Source organism: Dermacentor albipictus, chromosome 1, assembly GCF_038994185.2.
Source record: "Dermacentor albipictus isolate Rhodes 1998 colony chromosome 1, USDA_Dalb.pri_finalv2, whole genome shotgun sequence".
Taxonomy (NCBI): domain Eukaryota; kingdom Metazoa; phylum Arthropoda; class Arachnida; order Ixodida; family Ixodidae; genus Dermacentor; species Dermacentor albipictus.
The window spans coordinates 243,080,437-243,105,431 of NC_091821.1; the positions used below are offsets into that span (position 1 = coordinate 243,080,437).

The following is a 24,995-nucleotide window of genomic DNA, read 5'->3' on the forward strand; positions in this document are numbered from 1 at the left end:
ATTCGATATAAGCCTGCTAAATAATTGGATGTCATAAATGCACATACCATTTATAAAATCACTTTATTGATGAAACTAGCTTGCATTGATGAAACTAGTCCTGCATTTTCTTCTGCTTGGGCAATTTCGCTGCATGCGAGGCACGCACTTCCCCACATTGTCAAGGAGTCGGAGCAGCTGAGGCCGCAACATTCCGCTTTCGCACAGAAGCACCGGACTAGTGCGAGCGCACTTCGGAGGATGTGGGCCAAAGACGGTCGTTGCTTTCCTCGTTGTGCCCATTTTCAGTTGTGCTCGGCACGATGTCGGCAATGTAGTCTTCGTTTCCGGGCTCTACCGTGGTCGCGACACCATCATTTGCGCTCACTAACTCGCGCACCGTTGATTCGTCAACAGCTTCCGGAAATTCTGACAGCTGGCTCCAAACCTCGGCAACAACGACAACGGCTTCGTCGCATTAATCAGAATTTACAGTCATCACCGAGCACGCGGAAGTCGGTACGGCTGAAGCTATTTTGGATGAACCACTCGTACACGGCCGTGCATACGCGTCGGGCGCCACGGGCACTACGGGCACCGGGTCGCGAGTTAGGCCGCTTTAGCCCTAATTTCCCCCTTCAAGATCGTGCCGAGAGTGCACCTCGGAATCTTGTACGTTGCAGAGACATCCGACTTGTCACCGCATTCGACCCGGTTTATGATTTCGAGCTTCACGACGAAAGGCGAATTCTGACGCTTCATCACGGCAACACTGCGGGAGAAGGCGCACACAATGAATCAGATAAGCAGCGAGACAACTCGCACTTTCGCCAACTTGCATGACGAGGGCACAAGAGCCTCTGATTGGCTGTCTGGGCAAGCGCTGCAGGCGGGCGGGCCAGGATCATTTTTTGTAGGGAGGTGTCGGCGGCTCCGAGGTAGCGCGGTCGCATAGGGGGAGCGGTTGGATGGAGCCGCGCCGCCGGGTTTTCCCTTCACCACGAGGGAAAGCCAACTTCCGGGGGCACTTTCCGCCGCTTGACGTTCGATATATCGGGAGTCGCTATTAGTTTTGTTCGATGTATGCATAATTTTTGCTATATATACTCATTGTAACTATACCGTGTCCATAAATTGTTTGATATAAGGAATAATTCGATGTAAACGGGTTCGATATAGTCGGGTTCGACTGTAGTACTTGACACTAAAAGGAATTTGTCCACCAAATTAGCCTCAAAAGCCTTCTTCTAACTGGAAGCAGGCCGCCAACCCGAAGCCGCAAAACAAGCACGCAGTTAAACACTGAAAAAGCACAAGAAACATCTGCTTCTGCCAGTTTCATAGTGTTCCATCATCGCTCCTAGCACAGCACACAATAATCAAGCCTTGAATTAGGTAAAAAATCCAAGCACAAACACCCAACAACAATGTTTAATGTCTCACCTTGTTTAACTCTATGGGCGGCTTCTGAGCGAATGACCAAACTGCGTGGGCGAACTGTGAGAAGGCCAGGAGAAGGAGAGGCTGGGCGAGGCGGAATGTCACTACCTTTTAGTTTTATGCAAAGACTTTAGGTGGCAGAGGTAAATAGCGCCATCTAGCAAGTTGGCAGGAAAGGACATCCGCTTCCCTCCCGCCCTTCCTAACCACTACGCCCTCCCTCTCAACTCCCTTGCAACTCCCTCATCTTCGACGCTCTCTCCGCGCGCATGCCTTTGCACCGGCCTCCGTGCTGGCCTGGCGCCAGCTTAGCCCGCTCCTTGAAGTTTCGCTTTTTGTCGTTATCGGGAAGCGAGCATTGGCTGGTGTGGGCCGTTTCGTGGTCCTTGCTCGCTGTGTGCTTGTGCGCTGTGATATTTCACGACTCGCACTGTTCGTGTATTGTGCTATGGTGCACGAATACTTCAAAAAAAAGTCCTTATTTTAATTCGAACAAATTTACTACCCTCTTCGAGTTTGAGTTATCGAGATTCGACTGTGCCATAATAAAATTTATTCTTTCTCTCGGCGGTCTTTTTGTGCTGAAAACTACGAAAGCATCAGGAACGAGTGGCTCTGTGGCACATGTGGCACTGTGCTGGCTTCTACACCGAATACTATACCGAATACAATTAAACCTTGATATAATGAACTTCAGTGTAACAAAATTCTCGATATAACTAAATATTTACATTTTCATAACCTCTTGTCCATAGAACAGCATGTATTTAAAATCTCAATAGAAGGAAGTGTGTTTGTATGCCATTTCAATACAGTCAAACCCAGTTATATCGAACTCACTAGAAAACACCTATCAGATATAGGGCATAATTCGATATAAGCCTGCTAAAGAATTGGGCCTCATAAAAGCACGTACCATGTATAAAAGCACTTTGTTGATGAAACTAGCTTAGTTTTGCATGAAATAGTCCTGTATTTTAGTCTGCTTGGGCAATTTCACTGCCTGCGACGTACGCACTTCTCCACATTGTCTAAAGAGTAGGAGCAGCTGAGGCCCCGATATTCCACATTCGTGCAAAAGCACCGGACTAGTGTGAGTGCACCAATCGCCTCAGATGATGTTGGCAAAGGATCATTGTTGCTTTCCTCAGTGTGCCCACTATCACTTGATCACTTGTGTTCGGTACGATGTCGGCAATCTGGGTCTTCATTTTTAGGCTCTCACATGGTCACAACACCATCATCTGCACTCGCAAACTCGTCGACCGTTGATCCGTCAATGGCTTCCGGAAATTCTGACAGCTCACTCCCAACTTCGGCGACACTGGCAAGGGCTTCGTCGTACTCATCAAAATATTCAGAGTCACCACTGGGCACGTGGAAGCCGGCACGTCTGAAGCAATTTCTGATGAACCACTTGTACACGACCACCTCGACGTCGCCATGCGTACGCATAAAGCACTATGGGCACCGGGTCGCGTGTTTGTCTGCTTTAGCTCTATCTTCCCCTTATTCTTCCTTCAAGATCGTGCTGAGAGTGCTCCTCGGAATCTTGCATGCTGTGGCGACATCAGACTTCACCGCATTCGACTCGATTTATGATTTCGAGCTTCACTGCGAACGGCAAATTTTGCCGCTTTGCGTTAGCCATCATGGCAGCACTGCGGGAGAAGGCCCACAAAACACAAACACAATGAACCAGAAAAGCAGCGAGACTACCCGCACTTCCACCATCTTGCACGACAAAGGGCACAAGAGCCTCTGGTTGGCTGTCTGAGCAAGCGCTGCGGGTGGGCCAGGATCATTTTTTACAGGGGGTTGTCGACGGCTCGCATGACGCGGCGCAGTCACAGTAGGCAGAGCGGGTGGATGAAGCTGCGCCGTCGGTTTTCCTCGCTGCCACGAGGGAAAGCCAACTTCTGGGGGTACTTTTGTGTCGCTTGACGATTTGCAAATTCAATTATTTTAATATTCAGTATTCCATTCCATTTGGAGATATTTGAGTATTGGCATATCTAGAATTTTAGGTAAGCATAAAGTGACACATAATTTATGTATGCAGTTTACATAGTTCATTTGTCAATACGTGGACAAACTGTAACAAATATTTCTGCACAAATTTAGTAAAATTGGAACTTATTTTTATCTTCTAAATAGCTCTGAAACAACCAGCATGCTTTGCCATAAAAGAGAGGTATGCCAGGTCAGTGCCCGCAAGCAAGAACGCTTGAAGATGCTTCTTAAAGTACGAGCACTCTTACTTGTAAGCAATATACAGTAGAACCTCATTAATTAGAAGTCCGTCGGACCGCGAAAAATCATCGAATTAGCCGGGTTTTCTAATTATCAAAAATGGACTAAAAACGAAAAATTAACGTACCAAAAGTGTGGCTGTATCAACACTGTACCTTTATTTCGCCTGAAAAACGGCCACTTTAATACGTCATTGATGTGTGACTGCTTGGCACGGTAGTTAGCCGCACCGTCGGCTGCGTCCTCCAGTCTGTTTACAGTGCCGATGCCTCCTTTACTAGATGCCCGCTGCGTTGCTCGCATTCCCATTGTAGCGGCGTTTCCCTTACTTCAGCATAAATTCCCTGAGGCGGCGCTTGTTGCCTTTTCAATTTCCGGTGGATGTGGCAGCAGCGGCTGAATGCTTCCGCCGGCGCGTTATATGCGCGGGCGTCTGTTAAAGGGCCGTTTATAGTGCGACGTAACGCTCGCGCGCATGCACGCTACGTCACGTCGGCGAAAACGTCACCTCTATAGTTGGGCGCGCCGGCGCAGCCAACATAACCGACGGCTTCCAACGCGCCCCAACAGGCCCGGCGCCGATATGGCTCCTGAGCCATTCGTGTGTCGGAGTCGGCGCAACTCTCGCACCCCACTGCATTGCGTGCGAAGAAAAAGCCACCAACACAACTCCGCGGGCGGCTTTTGCGGACGGCGCGCGACTTGGTGAACATTCTACGCATGCTCCGAAGATAGCAGCCAAAGGCGCGTGCGTTCAAGTATAGAGGGGATGGCATCTCGGCTGGCGCAGCGCAACCGACGTAGCGTGACTGACCGCGAACGACGCTCGCCCGCGCACCGATAACGTCGGACTATAAACGTAGCGAGCTTTATCACGAGCCTCTGAGATGATGACACATGCCATGGTAATCTGCCGCAGCAAGTGCTATAAGTTGCAGGCGTTCGCCATGAGAGGCGCTCATTGCCTTTTCGTGGAGACGAGAAAAGGGAGAGGGCACGGAATTGAGTTTACCGTACAACGCGGCATGCATCTAGTAAAGGAGCCATTGACAGTGTGCAGCAATTCACAGTTACCGCTGCTACACTCCACAAAACTGCGCACAATGTTCGCCGGAAACAGAAAGTTGATTTAAAGTGCCGCCTGGCTGCCACTCCGGCAACTATACTGGTCTCAGAGGCTGGCACACTAACTTTTTTGTTGCGGATTACGGAGGCCATGGTTTAAACTGACGTATTATCCGGATATGGGCACGCTGGCTGTTCAAATTATCCGGAAAAATTTGCATGCAAACTGTTGGGACCGCCGAAAACCTTCGAATTACGCGGGATTTCGAATAAACCGAGTTCGAATTAATGAGGTTTTACTGTACTATAGTCTCATTATTATGACCCTTGTTAATATGGAAACTCGAAATTATGGACAATTTTTCCACACAGCACAGCAGCAAGCAGCACAGCCTCATTGGTCAGCATCTCTTCTACCGCAGCGGCCATGTGAAAGCTTCAGTGTTCATGCGTTTTCTGCAGCGTACATGCTTTCCGAGTCAGTCTGGGCATTCTGAGTTTTTAAATTAGCATCTTGTACCAAAACATCTGTGGAGACAGAGCAGCTTCTCCTCTTATCTGCTATCTTCATGAACAAGTTGACTCTTCCTATACTACACTTGCATTGGTTGGATTTACTTTGAGTCAGAGCTTTGTTGTTGGGAACTACATCAACAGGAAGCCTGTTGTCACAGTCCTCATTGCACTTGGGGTGATTCAAACTGCACAGCAATTTTCTTGCACATAGTGACTACCAGCGTAATGCACTTCATGACTCAGATTTTCTCAAGTTTCAATTCGTGTTTGCAGTGAAATATGAGGAAACAGACTTTGCAGTGTTTTCCGTTTCTCTATAAGTGTTCTTAGTTTTTCATCAAGACTTATTATTGCGGACAACTCACTTTATAGACAGTAATGGTCAGGAATTAAAGCGTCCTTATTAATGAAGCATAACTACATATTCACCTATGGGAGAACCATGTGGGTGAACATTCCACGATAATCCTTTGAGGAATAAGAATTATTATGAATTAGTGTTTTATGGCGCAAGGGCTACAACGGCCAAAGAGCGCCAAGGAATAAGAATAGAAAAATCGGTTTTTGGGATATCCATATTTTGAAACTGCGCATATGAGAATACTGAATATAAAGTGCTCTACCCTGGGGAGTAAACGAGGTAGTAAAGATGTTAGTAAACAAAACAAAATGCGAATAGTCTACTTCTGTTATAATTCTACATTGATGATCCAAAGGAAATGATATAATTATTCAGCTGGTCTAATCTAAACAAAAGGCGCAACGATGTCCAAAGATACCACTGCTTTTATTTCCAAAAATTTAAGGTGTTCTAATGAGCATCAATCTAAATTTCTAGGAAAGAAATGTAGCATGTGGGCAATTCTGACTATTGGAAAATTATGAAACCTGCTGAGTGTACTGTTGTAGAATGGACATTTATTTACACTTATCACTATGTGGGACATGTTGTTCTTTATATGGTCCACTGCATTTGATAGTCTGCGTTTCATGGCCGACTCCGCAGCCATCATAAATAAAATGATGGCTAATGCCTAAACTAAGCACCTTGCCAGTTTGTTATGCAATACAAGACACTGACACGCTGAAAATGCATAATGTGACTCTGTTGTTGCTGCCGTTTCACTTGAAACTTTTGCAAGGGTAGGCTAATAATTTGCCATCAGATAATGTCTTCAATGTATTCAGTGTCCCCCAGCACTACAAGACCGACGCCATTGGGATATCAATTGAGATCGGGCGCATGCATTCCTAACTAGCCAAATTTAAATTATCCAGCGAGGCCCCATTTTATGATCAAAACACGGAAGCCCACACGAAAAGCCAAAGGTCTCAGCACTGGCTGGGACCTTCGGTCGGCATATAATTAACCAGAAAATCCAATTAACCCGAGTCAAATAACAGAAGTTTACTGTAAAAGTAGAAACTGCCTTCTAGATGAAAGTGCATCAGCATTAGTCAGCTATGGTTGACATGTATAGGCACAGCAAGTAAAGAACTCACTGGTGTCCTGAGCCTTGTCTGATGTGTGTATTGAAAGCACACTCTGCTTATAAACATTGTGTGAGCTGCAATGAATGTAAATGGCTGTAAAGTAGCGGAGGATTGTAACCCACTTCTCTTTTTGTATCTCGCAACTTTTACAGGACAACTGTCTTGGTTGGTGTACATCATTGGTGCTGCCATAGGTGGCCGTGCTTCATTCTCAACCGCTGATGACCATGATGCCATGGATGGTGAACTGGTCTGCAGGTGGGACCTGAAAGCTGTTGCTAAGAGCTCATCATTATTCTCATATACTGAAGATTTATAAACACCAGGAGGGGAACACTCCAGCACCTTGTACCTTTGTTAAGCATTTGAAAGACTGTAGAGGAGTACACTCGAACACACTTATAACAATATCGGTTTTAACATTATAGTGGTTATAACAATGAAAAGCTGCTGCACCGTCAACCTTTGTCTGTTTTCTATAGTGAAATAACCCACTTACTACTATGTCCGCATATGGCATTATCGGTTACGGTGAAATCTCATTAAACCATAGTTGGCCGGAGCTCGGAAAAAGTATGTACTAAACGGTAGTACTGCTTAACCGAAATAGTGTGAGATTGCCCACTTACCTGTAAAAGCTGGAACTCGGAAAGAGTGCGATGAAAGGGCAAAAAAACATGCAGTATTTATTTATTTTGTGCAACAAAAGTCTGTTATTTTCGTTTGATGCCGCGGTGGCCTAGCAGCCACGACAGTGGCCTCAAACTCCCTTAAGCTGCGAGCCAACTTTTCTGCCAGCCCCCTCTTCTCGGCAAACACCCACATGAGGCTGATGTAATGCACAGCTTCTGCCACTGTCGGGCCTGTACCGCCCACGCTATTGCTTTCTGTGTCGTCCCCATCACTGTCGTTAAGTGACACTTCGGCAATAACAGAGGCAACGATGGCGAAAAGTCGAACCTCGTAGCTGACGTCTTTTTGCGGTCCCATCAGCACTGCTGAGCATCTTCTCCTTCGCATTCCAAATACCACGCACCACAGTCAACAGTATATCCCTCTCGCGTGCCAGCGCCGACTTTGTTCCATGTTCAATAGCACGAACGATGTCCAATTTTTCTTTATGCTGAGCACCTGGTTTTTGTCCAAGCTTCAGCATGACACGGGTTCTAGCTTGCACAATGCCAAAACAAGGGCCACAACTAGCCAGCGCAATGCTCTCTGGCTCGGCACTGAAGTAACGTTGGTGTTAATGTAGCTTCACTCTTTCATGTGCCCTCTGCCTTTGTGCTTGGAGGCTGTTCTTACCTCTGAGGCTCTTTCTTCTGCCTGGCCAACCTACTGCCGTGATTGCACGATGAAAAACGCAATCACTACATTTTAACAGATACCTATGCAATAAGCTGGTACGGTTTATGCGGATACAAAATGCATTGCCATATTTACACGAATGTAAGTCGACTCGAATGTAAGTCGACACCACCATATTGCGTGACAGGAAAAAAAAAAAAGGAGAGCATACCCGAGGGCGCATTCGATAATGAAAATTTATTAGTAGCTGACATGGTCACTTGGCTACTCGTCTTCACTAGTGCTGCCATTACCATCGTTGCTACGGTCCCATAGTGCGTCATCGTCCAGCGAAATTTCAAATTTGGCAAACGACCGCACCAGGACATCTTGTGGAACAGCAGCCCACGCCGAATGCACCCAACCGCACGCAGCCGTCAGGGAGGCTCTTTTGACAGGTCTGGTTGGCGTAATTTTGCGGTCTTCTGCCGCCAGCCACTCGTTGTACTCACGGCGGAGCAGGTCCTTAAAAGTTGAAGATCCGAGCTTGTTTCATGGCCATGTCGCACTTGAGTGGCAAGGACCGATCACACATTTCAGCGACGTATGCTGCAAGCTTAGCCTACAGCTCCGGAAAGCATCCAGACTTTGGCACGTGGGAAATTCCTCACTTGCCATCACAGGTGAAAATTTCCCTTCACTGCAGTCGCCACTCTCGCACCACCCGTTCAGAAAAACAGAACTTGCGGCCCGCTGCGCAGTGATTTGTTTCTTCGGCGTAAAGGATGGCAGCCCTCTTGAACGCTGCTGTGAATGAGTACCGCATGATTAGTGGGCCTGGAGCACTCATGACGACTGAGGAAGCATAGAAGTAGCACGTAGCCGGCCATCAAGTGGAATGCGTCAAATCAATGTCTTTCGTCAAATTATAGAGAAAGCTAAGCGCAACAAGGAAAGAAAAACCCGCGAGCGGTGTCTGCTCTTCCATGAACTACCGATACTCCCCGCAAGTGCCGCCGTTCTGAGGGTGCCGCCGCAAATGGAACAGTGGTGCTTCCATCAGCTATTGACACCCCCGAATGAGTATTGTGTGCACTGTAAAACTCTCAAAAATGTTGAAAAACCCTTCCGAAAGGTGAACAAACGCGCGGGATAGCGAAAAGCTACGGGTTGGGCCATAGAGCAAACATAAAATTATAACTACGTTGTAGCTCCCGTTGGTGTCGCTTTTTTGGTCGACCCCCCCCACTTCAGATTTTCAAATTTAAAAGAAGTGGTCGACTTACAATCGTGTAAATACGTTATGTTCAATGGCTGCTGAATCGGGCATTTGGCTTTACTACTTTTAAAATGAAACTACTGCTTAGGCGAGTACGTTTTAACGAGGTTTTACTGTATCTTAATGAAGTCTGGCTGCTGGTTGTATGTGCCAAAAGGTAATGGAATGTGAAATCCTTGAAAATAAAATGAGAAATTTGAGCTGCTGCACCCTCAAGTGCCACCCCAACGGCCGGCCCGCTCGTACAATAGAACCTGTTTTGCAGCTTTCTCCGCATTGCCAGTCTTGCGTGCCCCTCTCTCGTCACTTTTTCACCCCTTCGAACACGAATGGGCTGCACGTCGTGCCACCCATGCTGTCAGCGCCAACTGTGCTGACAACGATTTCCCAGATTGCTCACTGGCCCCTCATTCTGAACTGTTTTGCCAATGGATTAAGTTGGTCATGCTCACCAACATGATTATGATCAGCAGCAACGACTTTGTAATCTTGATAAGACATGACTTGCATTAAGGGGGGACGCGGCAATTGAAGTGGTCAAATTGTCAAAATTTTCGATTTTTCTATTTATTTATTTTTCGCAATCCATGGACCTTTATTTACCACGTGGTGAACTATTATAACAAAATATGCGATAGAAATCGAGAAAACAGCACTTTCCTAGAGTGCTGTTATAAAAAATTGCGAAAAAATTGGGCTTTAGAAAGCTCCATTGCACTGTGGATAGCCCGGCTATCCATTGACGCAGCATCGCCATCTTGGTATCATCGTAAAGAGGAGGGATCGGAGCTGAAGATAGCCGGAGCAACGTATTTCTCCACCGAAAACTACCGTAAAAACCGGAATATAGGTCGAACTTTTTTTCAAAAAACCATTGCGAAAAGTAGACCCTCGTCTTATATACTGGACATTGGTGGAAAAACTCTGGAAGTCTTGCAGCAATGGGTGGATGAAGTAAAGAAGCGCCTTCGCCATCACCATCAGCAGCAGCACGTCATGGCGACATTGTGGCACTGCCAATTTGCGTTTACATTGTCACAAAGTTATATTGGTTAAAGGCTGCGTTTTCACATTTTGTTTCAAAATGATCGGAAGCCGACGACAAGTCACCATCGCCTTCAAGAAAAAGGCGATTGAGTGCGCAGAAGCCCACGGTAACCTCGCGGCACAGCGCGAATTTGGAGAATCCGAAAATAGCATTCGGTACTGGCGGAGACAGAAGCAGCGAACTAACAGAAAAAGTCATTTCGTGGGCGGACCGCAGCGGACCGCAGCGGACCACACAACTGGAAGACAAGGTTGCGGAGTTCGTCCGGGAGCTGCGTGTAAGATCGCTGCCTGTGACAGCCGAATGCATCCGTTTGAAAGCGGTAGACATCGCGCGCGCCTCTGGACTGGGCAGCGATAAGCACTCATCATCCGACTCTAGTTCGAACCACTCTGATCAAAGGCGTTGCTCTGATTCGGAGTAGCGCTTGCGCACTTCGTGCCCTTCTGCGTACTGTACACCCGGCCTATTTTTAACAGTATCGCGCGACCATCAACCCGCGTGTTTGTCAGCACCTTATCATCACGGTACGGAGTGGTGAAATAGGGAAAGTAAGCGCACGTGTACACATGTGCGTATCTCGTTTGTTTTGCCGCTCAGTGCCGTTAATAAAGCGCTGACAAGCACGCGGGTCGATGGTCGCGCGATACTGTTAAAAATTGGCCGGGTGCACATGCGAGCAGCATTTAAATACTGTCACTATTGTGCATGAGTCGCATTTGATTCAAGGTAAGGGTGTCTTTCGGTACTTTTGCTATTGAAAAAAATTTTTTTCATTTTTAGAATTCGTTAGTTGAGGGATCGACCTATATTCCGGTCCGACCAATAGTCCGGTTTTTACGGTAAGCCAGCAAACGCAAAACAAATAAAAGGCAAAAGTGGCATTGCGATTGGGTGCAGTAGTCACGTGGGTCACAGGGCATGCTCCTATTGGCTGTTGTAGATTTGAATTGCTGACGAACCTCTCTCTCGCGCAATGGCGCAGCAGCGAGCTGCGCGTTCCGACCAATGTGATGACGATCGTGGTAGCTTACACACGTTTTCTGTGATGAGTCCCAAAGGAATCAAGTTCTGAACGGCCCACATGTACGGAAGACCACGAAAGGCGTGGAAAAGAGGGAGAAAGCTACTTGTAGAAGTGGATGCCGCCGAGTTTCTTGACGACGCACTACCGGCGCACGTGACTGACCGGGAAAGCGCGCCCGTGTGCGGTGCTGACGTCGCGACCGTGGGGTATGTGACGGCGCGTCAGCGAGCGATGGTGATGGTGTGTCCGCGTGTGGATTGCAGCTCCAACTCTCACTAATAAAGAAATTGCATAACGAGAGGCAAGAGCGGATGTTTTGAATATAAATAAACAAATGCAGGGTGCTTTTTCATTGCAGGGTTCTGTTATCATCGCGACGATTGCATTCATGAAGCTGACGTAACGCGCAGCTTCTGGCACTGTTGGGCCTGAATCGCCCCTGTTGTCGCTTTCTGTGTTGTTTTTATCACTGTCGTTGGGCGACCCTTTGGCAACAACAGAGGCAACAATGGCGAAAAGTCAAACCTCGTAGCCAACATCTGTTCACAGTTGCAGCAGTGCTGCCAATAGACTTCTTCGCATTCCAAATGCCACGCACCATAGTCAAGGTAGATCCTTGTCGCGTGCCAGCGCCGACTTCATCGCGTCACGTTCGATAGCACAAATGATGTCCAATTTTTCTTCTATGCTTAACACTCTGCGTTTTTTATCCAAGCTTTGGCATGACACGAGTCCTAGCTTGCATGACGCCACAACACTCTGATGCTCTGGCATAGAATAAAGAACCACCGCCGAAAGGATGTTGATGTTGCTTCATGCACAAACACACAGAGTGCTTGGAGGCTCTTGTTCTGATTTCTGAGGTTTGTTGTTCTGCTGGCCCGCCAAATGGGGATGACGCACGGCCGTGATTGCACAACAAAAAGTGGAAACTCTATGTGTTAACCGATACGTACGCGATAAGCTGGTACAGTTTATGCGGATTCAAAATGCGTTATGTTCAATGACCGCTGAGTTGGGGATTTGACTTTACTTCTACTGAACTACTGAAACGAAACTACTGTTTAAGGGGGTATGGTTTAACAAGGTTTTACTGCATCTGTTGGCTTTGTTTATCCATATACCAAGGTATTTACAGTAAAACCTTGTTATAATGAAATGGGATATAACGAACTAGTGTATATAACGAAGCAATTGTGATTCCCCTTGAAATTTCAATAGATGTCCATGTATTGAAAGCCTCGTTTTAACGAAGCTAAAATGTTCTTGCAATGGGTATAACGAACTTTTCTTTAGAGCGCAGCTCTTTGGCACCCGTTCCTGTGTTTCGCGGAACCAGCTCCGTAGCCGGGGCCGGCACGCTGCTCTAGCAGTGCGTACTGGCATCACTTCCCGCGCACAGCACGAGCCTTACTCTCTTCGCTCCTCCTCCAATGCTACCCATGTGCGGCGGCAATCAGAGCGCTGGCTCGGTGGCGGCTGATCTCGATGATGTGCTGCTGCCCAAGCCAAAACGCATAGTTGACACCGTTCGCCACTGCGTGTACCCCTTTTCCCCTCCTCAAGTCAGTCGCTGCCATCTCTTCGCCGCGCAACGTTCCTGTGCGCCTACATGCTGCCTCTGGCAACCACCCAATAAACGAGGCAGCTGCGCCAAGCTACGCTCCGTTTGTGGCGGCTGGTGTGAAATGTTCCGCACCAGACGGATTGTTCCGAGGCTCACAGATGGTTTATGTTATAATATAATCCGTCTACCTATATAAGTAGTTTATTCTCAGCCAGTTCTTTCTGAGCCATGAATGAGACAACCAGTGGAAGTCCTTCGTCTGCCGCTGCTGCTTAACGAACTGCCCGAGCAGAGGCCCAGCACCATCGCCGCCAGAATCCAGAGTTTTGCTATGCTGAACTAGGCATTGGTGCAGCAAGTCTAGCATATATCCATCTATTTCTCCAACCACAAAGCTGCCTTCATGACAATCAAGAACTGGGAGTGGAGTGTTTCTTGAAGAAGTGAAGAATAAGAAGTTGTAACTGTACATATATGTCTTGCTCAAATTATTTGCCTCAGTGTATAGAAAAGCCGAAACAGCTGAAGAGCTGTGCTAAAATTTCGCATTAGGAAGTAACGTAATGGTCAGCAATTTTTTTTCTGCAACGAGCATTTACTGACCCTTTTGTGGCACCTGTCAGGTGAAGGTCTTATGGTGCGTTACGTTCACGTCTCTCGTGCACGTTTTGATTACGTCTCCCGGCCTCCCCTTTCCCGCGGAACTGGTGGACCCGCCCACTCTTCGCTGCGTGTGTGGGGCGGCTCTGACTGGTTTTGTTGTTGCTTGTCGTTGCCTCCGTGCGCGTCAACGATATCAGTGTTTCTATCAGTTCATTCGTGCGAGTTCCCGCCGCCAGAAAGGAGATGGATGGCAGCAAACAGAAGCGCAAAACGATATCAACTGAGCAGAAGGTGGCTATGCTGAAAGCTGTTGAGTCCAGCGTGAAGAAGAAAAAAGTGGCCGAAGATTTCGGCATATCGTTGAGCACACTGTCGACAATATTGAGCAGCAAAGAAGCTGTCACAAGTGTTGTCGCACGTGGCGTAAAAGGTGACAGAAAGAAGCTGCGAGCCTCCGCTTTCGAAGCTGTAGAGAAGGCGGTCTTCAAGTGGTTTTCGGACGCAAGAGCAAGTGGCACTCCTTTGAGTGGGGCACTGTTGCAGTGCAAAGTGAGGGACTTCGCATGCACTATGGGGCACAGCGATTTTGTGGCAAGTGTCGACTAGCTGCAGCGTTTCAAGGAGCACCACGACATCGTCGGGGGGGGCTTTCAGCGGAGAAGCGCAGTCTGTCGACTGCGAAGCTGCAATGGCGTGGGTGGAGACAAACATTGAACAGCTGCTAGAAAAATACAGTGCTAAGGATTTGTTCAATGCGGATGAGACAGCCCTGTTCTACCAGGTGCTGCCGCAAAAAACCTTGGCCCTCAACGGTGAACGCTGCCATTGCCGTAAGCAAAGCAAGGTCCGTGTAACCGTGTTGCTTTGTGCCAACATGGATGGATCGGAAAAGGTGCCGGCCCTCATGGTTATCAAAAGTGCATCACCATGATGCTTCAAAGGCAAATGAAAGCTCTAAGTGAGTTATCTGTCCAACCGTAAGGCTTGGATGTGGAGAGAAATTTTTGCACAATGCCTGCGGGAGTGGGACGAGCGGCTAGGTAAGCTGAACTGAAAGATAAGCCTCGTACTGGACAACTTCATAGGCCACCGCACTGCCGCTGTGCTCAAAAACATTGAGCTATGCTTCTTGCCCCCAAACTGCACTGCAGTTGTGCAACCTGTCGACCAAGGAGTTATCATGAACTTTAAGTCGGGCTACCCCAAGCGTGTGATTGACTGATTCTGCACAACATGAGCATGAAGTGCAAGTCCACAATCGACTTGTAGATGGCGAAGAGATGCTACAGGTTGCTTGGATGGCTGTACCGGCAAGCACGATCACTAATTGCTTCCGGCATGCCTCATTTGGCGTCAGCAGAGCGGCGGAAGACCTCGGTGCTGCCGCCAATGAAGATGCTGCAGGCGACCAAGCCCTAGCATTGTGGGACGCTCTCCTTCATGCCTGCGTTGTGCCCGACTGCGACACCTTCTGCATGTACGTCAGTGCCGACGCTGACATCGGTGACGACGGAAGAGCTAACGGAGGCGGAAATTGTGCGCGTGGTGACGGGGGTGCCTAATGACAACAGTGACGAATGGGTCGACGACAGCCCGGTGCCTAATATTGGCGAACCCGACTTACCAATGCTCGCACAAGCGCTGGATGTGGCAGACCTGCTGTGCCGCTTCTTTGGCCCTCATGATGATGGCAAGGGCGGACTCAAAAAGCGGCTGCAGCTGGAAAAGCTATCATTTGCCTGAAGAAGACGCTGCAAAAATCGCCAGCTGGTGTGTTGTTGATCGATCAGTGATGAGCCGTTTGGCATGAATAAAGTAGCAATTCCTTGCTGTCTTTTTTTGCTTTCTTTTTCTATGCGACGGCCATTTTCCTTTTCGCGTGGCGGGCTGCTGTGAGATTTGGTGGCGAGTACATCCTCTCTTGCTTGCTAATTGTGGATAGAAATGGATAGTGGCTATAACGAAGTAATGGTTATAACGAAGTAATTATGACCTCCCTTTCAACTTCGTTATAACAAGGTTTTACTGTATATTCTTTTACCCGAGGTATTTCCTGGCCCTGTATTGCCACTGTATGTTCGCTGTTTTTATTGATTTTTTTAATGCTAAATTCGGGCCTAAATTTTCGCCTTCTTGTCCATAGATATGAGCCACGTTGCATATCACTTTGCTTGTTAGCTAGCAGCACAATGTCGTCCGCATTAAACAAACCTGGAAGCTGCTGCTCTGCTACTTTACCTGCCTGTTTGTATGAGAGATTCAACCCGATATTGCTTCCATTTAGTGCATTTTTAATCCTTACCATGTACATCTTAAACAGCAATGGGGATAAAGGGCACCCCTGCCTCAGGCCCTTGTTGATATCAACTTTCTCCTTACGCCTCATCCCTTCCCATTCAACGAAAACGGTATTTTCTCAAAACGGTATTTCTCGGTAGTATCTCAAAAGCTGTATGCAATCGTCACTCAAGCCTTTCCCTTCCAGAATATCCCACAAAATGTTGTGGTCTATGTTGTCATACGCTCCTGTAATGTCTAAAAAGGCCACATATAAGTCTCTTTTCTACTATGAATATTTTAATACACTGAGTAAGGACAAATAAGTTATTGAGATGCCTACCTATTTTGAAGCCATTCTGAAGTTCTCCCAAAATGCCGTTATTCTGTGCTCACGCTTGCAGCTTTAATTTAGTTGCCTGAATTGCTAACCCGTATATTACCAATGTAATGCTCAAAGGTCTATACGAGTGAATTCTTTCGCCCCCTTTCCTTTACAAATTAAATTCATTCTACTTTGTCGCCAACTGTCTAGTATTCATCTATCTTTTAAAGTTTTTTCTACTGTTTTCAACAGAGCGTCTTTACTTTTTGGTCATAGTTCATTAATCAGCCTAACGGGAGCTTCATCTCGCCCTGTGGTTGTGCGCTTAGGAATTTTCTCTTCGGCTTTCTTCCAGTTGAAATTTGTCAGCACCAGCTCCTTTTTCATCTGGTTCTCTTTCATGGTCTTTTTTTCCCCAAGTACAACGTCGTCATTACCTTAGAACGATTTGGCTGTTATTTTTCGAATGTAATTTAATGCCGCGTCCCCTTCCAGTTCGTTTCCATCTTCATCTAGGATGTGGTGTATTGTGCCAGACTTCCTGCCTAATAAGTTTATGTGGTTCCAAGATGTTCAAGGTGTGGCCTTCTTTTTCTCACGTATTTCTGACAACCAGTGTTCACTTTCACCTTTTATCTTTGCTTGAACCAGTATCTTAACCATAGATTTTTTTCTCTCAGTATATTTCGCATTTTCTGTCTACTTCATCCTGCGGCAACTGCGCTTATTTTAATTTTTTTTTGCCTGCCTGTGCTATCTGGATGCTTTCTGTCTTTTGGCGAGTGCTTGTCGTATCTTTTTCACCAGCTTTTCGGTTTCTTTTCTTTTTTTTCCTAACGAGCATGTTGCTTCTCTTAAGGTATTTCGTTCATTATTACACATAGAAGCTCACTATGTTCCCACTCTTTGCTTGGCCATTTGCCAAGTTCAACCCTCGACTCTCGTGACTATATGTGTTATTTGTTCAGCGTTCAAATTTGGTCTGGCCAATTTGCGCTCCTTGCTCTTTTACAACTACATATCCCATTTTCAAAATGATGTGTTCATGGTCACTTCCTATGTTGCTATACCCCTCCTTGTCAATGACCATTTCTCTCACCTTATCATGAATTCGTTCTGTCATCAGACAGTAATCGGTGGTCGATTGCTGGTTTCCCACTTCCAACGTGGTCTGCCCGTTACACTCAGGACCTGTATTCACAATAACGAGATTGTGTTGCTTGCAAAGATCTAGATCGACTTCTCATTGTCCCCGCAGGGGCGTCTGCATCAACAGGTCTTTGGTATGTTGTGACACCATGTACCTGAGCACACGAGGGTTGGACCCTCCCGTATGTAGGAAAGACCGGCTTAGCCATGTGTGAGGAAAAGGGGATCCTGAGGGTTGAGCCGATGCCGGTTGGTTGGACCTTTATGGCCCCCCGGCGGAGGCAACACACCTCTTTGGCCACCGCTTCACATAGACGGCACCCTCGGACTGACCCACCTGGAGGGAAATCGGTAGTCGCCTTTTTCTGTCCTCCTCTTCAATCTTTATCTTTCCCTTTCACTATACTATCATTCCTGTCTGCTATTTACTTCATTTCATTTCTAAGTTTCCGGGCGGCTAGGGTTAACCATGTGGGCATGGCCTTCCTTGGTCATGGTCATATGGTTATAGCAGTTACGTATGGCTAGTGATTTTTAAAACACTCCCGCGTTTGGCTCCACGGTGGGCAGCCAGCTTAGCTGCCGAACGTATATATATTTTCATGGATAGAACCCCCTCCCTCAGCAGAACCTGATGGGAGGCCGGAAAGGCACCGGACCGAGGTAACTTCACTAAACCTAGTGATAGCTTTACAAAGTTTTTGTTATCACATCTGAAACTGAACGAAAAATTCAAGACATGTCCCCTTTCCTCATCGCCAAAGCACTTAACGAATGTCTTGCGCAGACCTACAAAGCAAAGAAAATGAATTCTGGAGACCTCTTGCTCGGAGTTATGACAGCTGAGCATAGCAGACAGATTAAGAAACTTGAGACACCCGCCGTGGTTGCTCAGTGGCTATGGTGTTGGGCTGCTGAGCACGAGGTCGCGGGATCTAATCCCGGCCACGGCGGCCGCATTTCGATGGGGGCGAAATCAGAAAGTGATTTTAGCACGTTAAACCCCATAATTTAATTTTAATTTTTAAGAAACTTGAGATGATTGGCGACAACAGTGTGTCTGTCTCACCACTGTCGTACACTCAACTACGCTAAGGGTGTGATCTCGGATGCAGAACTCCTAAAATGCACATACAAGGAAATCGACAAAGCCTTGAGTGATCGGAGTGTTCTAGCAGCAAGCAGAATAAAATTTAGAAGAAATGACAGTGAAATTCCGAGCAAACACATTGTGCTGACCTTCAACTCCATAACACTTCCATTAAGGCCGCTTACCTGTACCTTAGTCTAAGACCTTACTTGCCCAATCCCCGCTGGTGCTTTCGGTGTCAGAAATATGGGCACGGATCTGAGTCATGTCGCGGAAGAGCAACTTGTGCTAAATGCGGTCAACAAGACTATGGTGATAAAACGTGCACAAACGAGTTGTGTTTTGTAAACTGCACGGGTCAGCATGTGGCTTTTTCCAGATCTTGTCCTGAGTGGAAACAAGAAAAAGAAGTGATTGCATTGAAGGTGTGGGAGAACATATCATATTGAAGCCAAAAAGAGAGTTGCGCTTGCCGATAGAGGTACTTATGCACAGGCTGCGCATCGAGGGTGTGCACCGCCTATGGTGTCAGTCAGAACCCAGGTGGAGCTGCTGGACAAGGTGTCAGTGCTCCAGCCCTCACCCAGAGAAAAAACAGATGCACATCGCACCCCTCTCCCAAGAGGCCCAGAGGCGTCTGCTGGGGCTGGTGGCAGTCAGTATGCACTAGAGGCCATGGAGGTCTCAACATTGGTGCCAAAGGACCACTTTCTTTCCAAGAAAATGGCACCTTCACCAAGCACCAGCAATGATGAACGCCGAAAGGGCGATGATATGATGGAAGTGTGTCCACCGAACACGGATCAAACAAAAGAGCCTACATCTGGTAGGCAAACGAAAAATTCAGCTATTTCCCCTGGAAAACAGAACGGGGGTAGACTTCCTGTCACTGCCCCTCCAAAGGAGACGTGACCTGAAAGGCATTTTTGCAAGCTTTTTTCTCATTTACATATGTCATTTTTGTGACTTTCTACATAGCATTTCTTTCTGAATTACTTAATAATCCACATCATCAAATATGGCTACTATTTTGCAGTGGAACTGCCGTGGTTTAAGTACTAATATTGATGACATTTACAATCTTTTCGAGGATGCTGAGGCTTCTGTTGGGTGTTTGCAAGAAACTCATTTGAAAGGTTGCTATAAACAACTTCTGCGTCGATATAGCATCTTTCGCAAAGATAGGGAACAGTCTTCAGTCACATCAGGCAGAGTCGCTATAGTGGTTGCTCAAGGAGTCCCAGTACGCAAAGTGAAGCTTAACACCAATTTAGAAGCTGTTGCAGTAAAGGTTCATATAGAAAAAATAATAACAGTATGCTCCCTGTACAAGAAAAAAAACTAGAAAATCTTGTAAAGCAACTTCGAGAACCTTTCCTTTTATTGGGTGATCTTAATGCTCATAACATCTGGAGCAGTAGCCACACCGACGTGAGGGGGAAAATGGTAGAAGAATTTTTAGACAACTGTAATGTGTACCTTTTTAACGATGGAAAGCCAACATATTTTATTGCGAAAACACAATTTACTTCAAGCATTGTGGCACACTATCATTTGCTACGTTTTTTTTCTTGGGACGTTGAGGAAAACCCACGTGGCAGTGGCTACTACCTTATATAGTACTCAAGCCAATATATGCGCCTCCAACAAGGCCAGTACAAAGACAGAGATGGAAGCTGGGTAAAGCAGAGTGGTCTGTTTGTTTTGGAAAGCTCTAAAATAGGGATTGACGATGTCGTTGCACTCGATGTTGGCAACTTATGTGGCGCAATATCAAAACAAATTTTATATGCATCTTGTAGGGGTTGGGGGACGGACTCCGGGATGAAAACCCAAACTTGGGAGGGTTTATTTACATATTATATACAAGGAGGTGAGCGACAAGTGACAGTCGTACAGTCATTACGGGCCGGCAGCAACTCGGACGCTGCGGCCCGCGGCAAGAAGTTCGAGAGAGGTGAAACAGGGAATCAGGGCATGTTCCAGAATCTCAGGTCTCTCTGGAAGGCTTCTTATAAACCCTTCGAGCACTGCAAGTCACGTCATGTTTGACCAATGGGAGAGTCCGCTCCGATGACGCCACTTTCAGCCAATGGTAGGCGCCCGTGTCGCGGTGTCACACCTGGCGGCTCTCTGCGGTCTTGCCTCGCAGACTGGCAATGCACTTCTAACGAGGAGAAGGGGAGGGCTGCTCATGCTCCATTGTCCGAGGCCCACCTGCTAATCCCGGCGGCGCACGAACTTGTTGGCACGTGACCTTGTTGCCTTAAACTTGTTTGCTCGGCCGCTCCTCTGGAATGTGCTTTCCTGCTTCGGCATTCCTCAATTAGCTGTGCTGCGACTCGAAGTGGTTTGGGGAACTCGAAGTAATCGCAGGAAACAGCTCCATATTTAACAATCTGAAAACTCCATACCACTTTCATAAGGGAAGCTTCCACGTAGACCAAAACCGTGGTGGATTGACGCATGTGATAAAGCTTGTAGGAAACAAAACTGTGCATGGTCTCGACTGAACAGGTACCCAACTTTTGAAAATTTATTGTTATTTAAACAAAAGCGGAGTGAGGCTAGGAGGGAAAAACGGATAGCAAAAAGAACATCATGGGTGAAATATGTGAGCTCAATAAACAGTCGCACAAGAAGTAAATTAGCTTGAGAAAAAGTGAGAAAGACTGGCGGTGTTCATACAGAATACCACACGCTCCCTATATTTGATGAGGAAATGGATCTTAAAGGGCAAGCAGATATACTTGGTGAGCACTTTGCTGGAATTTTGAGTGACGCCCACTACACTCCTGAGTTTCTTAAGATCAAGTCCACTGCAGAAAAGAAAAATCTTTGGATATCACTGAATAGTACTGAGCCATATAACTGTCCTTTTGCAAAAGCTGAACTCTTTGATGCGATCAATTTAGGGAAAAGCCATTCAGCAGGTCCGGACAACATACACTACAAAATGCTGCGACACCTTGTGGGGAGCACCCGCCCCCATTTCCTCCCGCACACTCGCGTCGTCCCGTTTGCACGCGGCGGACGGGTTGAGCCGGCGTAGACAAGGGAGAGGGAGTACCACGAAGTGACTGCGTGGGGCTAGATCCGGAGCTCGCCTTCAGCCCCAGCTGCACGCAGAGTGGAACCCCCACAGCTTACATGCGAACACATACGACACAATCCTTCACCTTTTCAACCGGTTTTGGATGGAAGACTATTTTCCAAAAGCATGGAAGAAGGCAATAGTTATACCATTTCTAAAACCTGGAAAGGAATGCTCTGAGCCGAACAGTTATCGTCCCATTGCTTTAACCAGCTGTTTAGGAAACACATTTAAAAGAATGGCTAACAAATGGCTTGTGCACCTTTTGGAACATAACAGGTTACGTGATCAGTACCGGTGTGTCTTTAGAGCCAATCAAAGTACAATCGACCAATTAGTAAGGTTAGAAACGAGAATCCGTGAATTTTTTGTCCAAAGGCAACATGTGTCTCCATGTTCTTTGACTTATCAAAAGCGTATAACACAATGTGGAAACATGATGTGTTAATGGACTTGCACAATTTCGGAATAACAGGGCACATGCTTAGTATAATGAAAAGCTATCAGGAGGGCAGAATTTTTCAGGGGATGTTTGGAGAAACTTTCTCTGTCTTATACAGAAGAATGGAGTGCCGCAAGGTGGAGTATTAAGTGTTACATTATTTTTAGTGAAGCTCAACTCGATAACTACAGTTAATCCATCTTCTTTAATGTATTCTTTATATGTTGATGACATTCAACTTTGTTGCTCCTCTTGTAATATGGTTACTTGCGAGTGCCAATTGCAGTTGGGCGTAAACTCTATAGCGAAATGGGTGAATGAAAATGGTTTTAAATTTTGCGCAAGAAAAACAATATACGTACCTTTCAGTCAATACCGAAGGCTCATACCGGACCCAACATTACATATTAAAGGACGGCAAATTACAGTAAAGAATGAGCACAAATTTGTTGGTGTAATCTTTGACTAGAAGCTCGACTTCAAAGCGTACAGCGCGTATGCAAAACAGATATCTCTCAGATCCATCAATCTAATTTAGCTCCTGTCCCACCGATTATGGGGTTCAGATAGAATATGTCTGCTACGCATATACAATGCAGTTGACCAGTCACAATTGGACTACAGATGTTTTGTGTATGACTCAGCTCGAAAGTTGGCATTAGAGGTTCTTGACCCGGTACATCATCTTGGACTACGTCTGTGTTCCAGCGCGTTCCGTACGTCTTCCATACAAAGCTTGTATGCAGAAACAAACCAGTTGTCTTTGGAACACAGAAGGCTACTTCTTGGAAACACGTACATAATGAGGGTACTGTCCTGTTCAACGCATCCTTGTAGACTACTATTTACAACACCACGCTTTGAAACGCATTTTAGCAACAAACCGGCAGTCATTCCTTCCTTTTTTATCAGGTACCGAAAACTAAATGCAGACCTATGTTATGAGCTAGGTAAACAATTCTTGCAAGATGAACCTTCTTTTGATCCTTGGGAGATGAAGCATGCACAATGCGACTTCAGATTAACGAAAAACAGAAAACAATCTTCACCAAGAGAGTCCTTGCTAAGTGAATATTTTGAAATAGAATCAGAATAAAATTTATGCATGAAATATTTTACAGATGGATTAAAAGCAATGATAATGTAGGCGCTGCAGTTACATCAAACCAATTTGAAAAACAAAGGATACTTCCAAGTCAGGCTACTGTGTTTACTGCAGAACTCTGTGCCATTTCGTTAGCTCTTGAAGACATCCTGAAAAGAAAAAATGACCAATCTGGCATATATAGTGACTCCTTGAGCTCTCTTCAAGCTCTCGCATCTAGGGTAACATCTAGAAATAATCTACTGACGAAAATGCAAAATCAATAGACCAAATGTCATAAGAGAGCTTTAAACATCACTTTCTGCTGGATTCCTAGTCATGTAGGAATCCCCGGTAATGAAAGAGCAGATTTTAAGGCAGCCGGGTACCAAAGGTTTGGAGCTACAGGATGTTGGCATACCTTGTTAAGATTATAAAGCCACATTAAAAGCAGCAGTTGTAAAACACTGGCAGAAACTGTGGGATCAGCAAGAACATCACAAGCTTCATTGCGTAAAACCTGTTTTATGAGAATGGCGCATTTGTTGCCACAGACAAAAGATTTTACGAGGTAATCTTATGTCGCTCAAAATTGGTCACACAAGGCTGACCCATAGTTACCTAATAAGTAACAAACAACAACCAAGATTGCAGTGAATTTCACTGCAGCCAACACCGCAGTGAATTTTTAAATGTGCTACACATTTTAATAACATGTCCCAGCTTAGAAAAATGCAGCCAAAGATTACGAAAAAAGAATCCCTTTCCATCCCATGCTCATATTGAGCGATTGAACCACTCGTGCCATATGAAGATACCTTTAACTATATAAAAGCCACAGGAACCCTACAAGAACTGTAGCACATTTCATGTTCTTATATTTTTACTTGGCCATCTACACCATTTTACCAGATTTGAACAAATAAGCTAATTCGAAAAACATGTGCTTGGCGCATTATAGCCTGCACGACTGCTGCGCCATAAAAATCCAAAATCATCATCATCATCACTTCTCATCGGTATAGCCACGTAGATCTTGTACGTGGGCATTCATGTCACCTAATAGATAAATTTCAGCATCATTCCCAAAACCCTTAATATCAGCATTTAGGCATTTCACTAACTCTTGATTCTTCTCTCTGCAATTATTTCCAGTCCACAATTGCGTTACGCGGTAGAGTCAGTGCCACTGCTGACAGTGGCAAATACTTTCAGCGAAAAACTGGGCACCTAACAGCAGGAAGCGTGGTAGCAAACATTGAAGCAGCTAGGCTTAGTGTTACCGCGATGGCTACTGCTGTCAGCCAATCAGCATTTGAGGATACTTAGTGGCGAACGTCGAGGCAGCTAGGCCTAGCGCTGCCACAGCGGCTATAGCTGCATGGTTGGTGTGCAAAAGTGCTTTGTAGCGAACGTCAAAGCAGCTAGGCATAATGTTGCCGCAGTGGCTACTGCTGCCAGAGGATTGGCATGCGAGATCGCTTGGTAGCGAACGTTGAAGCAGCTAGGCTTAGTATTGCTGCGGGGGTGGCTACAGCCATAAAGCTTCCCACAATAATTATTTTGTGAAACTACGAGTATAGCTGACAGTGGATGGGCATGCAAGAGCCGCTGGTTCTAGACTGCGAGATAAACAAAATGGTGCAAGTAGTGGCTTCGATTAATGCTGTTTCGAACCGATGGTCATGGCATAAAATCTGTAAAATCGGACGGAGAAGGGATTTAGCATCCAAAACTTTATACGTTCTTATAGATTGACTACATGGGGTACATGGTGGAGCCAAATCCAAGAAATGGGGTGATGACTGTAGCAAACTTTCATTGCGCACTAGACATCTCTTTAACAGGGCCGTAACCAGGGAATGGGGTGGGTTGAAACCAAGTGCATTCCACTTGCCCCTGCCCCCTTTTACCCCTTCCTGAAGTTCGTTTACAACAATACCTGGCATAAAATGGCATGCAACAACACCCGCCTG

General features: G+C 46.3%; 1 protein-coding gene across 4 annotated transcripts in view; it reads left to right on the forward strand.

Moving 5' to 3' along the window:
• Window positions 1-24,995, forward strand: part of Ranbp16 (Ran-binding protein 16) — a 109,943-nt gene that overhangs the window by 21,875 nt on the left and 63,073 nt on the right. For all 4 annotated transcript variants that reach the window (XM_065431467.1, XM_065431468.1, XM_065431470.1 and 1 more), the window contains exon 10: window positions 6,900-7,005. In XM_065431467.1, coding sequence (XP_065287539.1) covers window positions 6,900-7,005 — 106 coding nt within the window. The remainder of the gene's footprint in view (window positions 1-6,899; window positions 7,006-24,995) is intronic.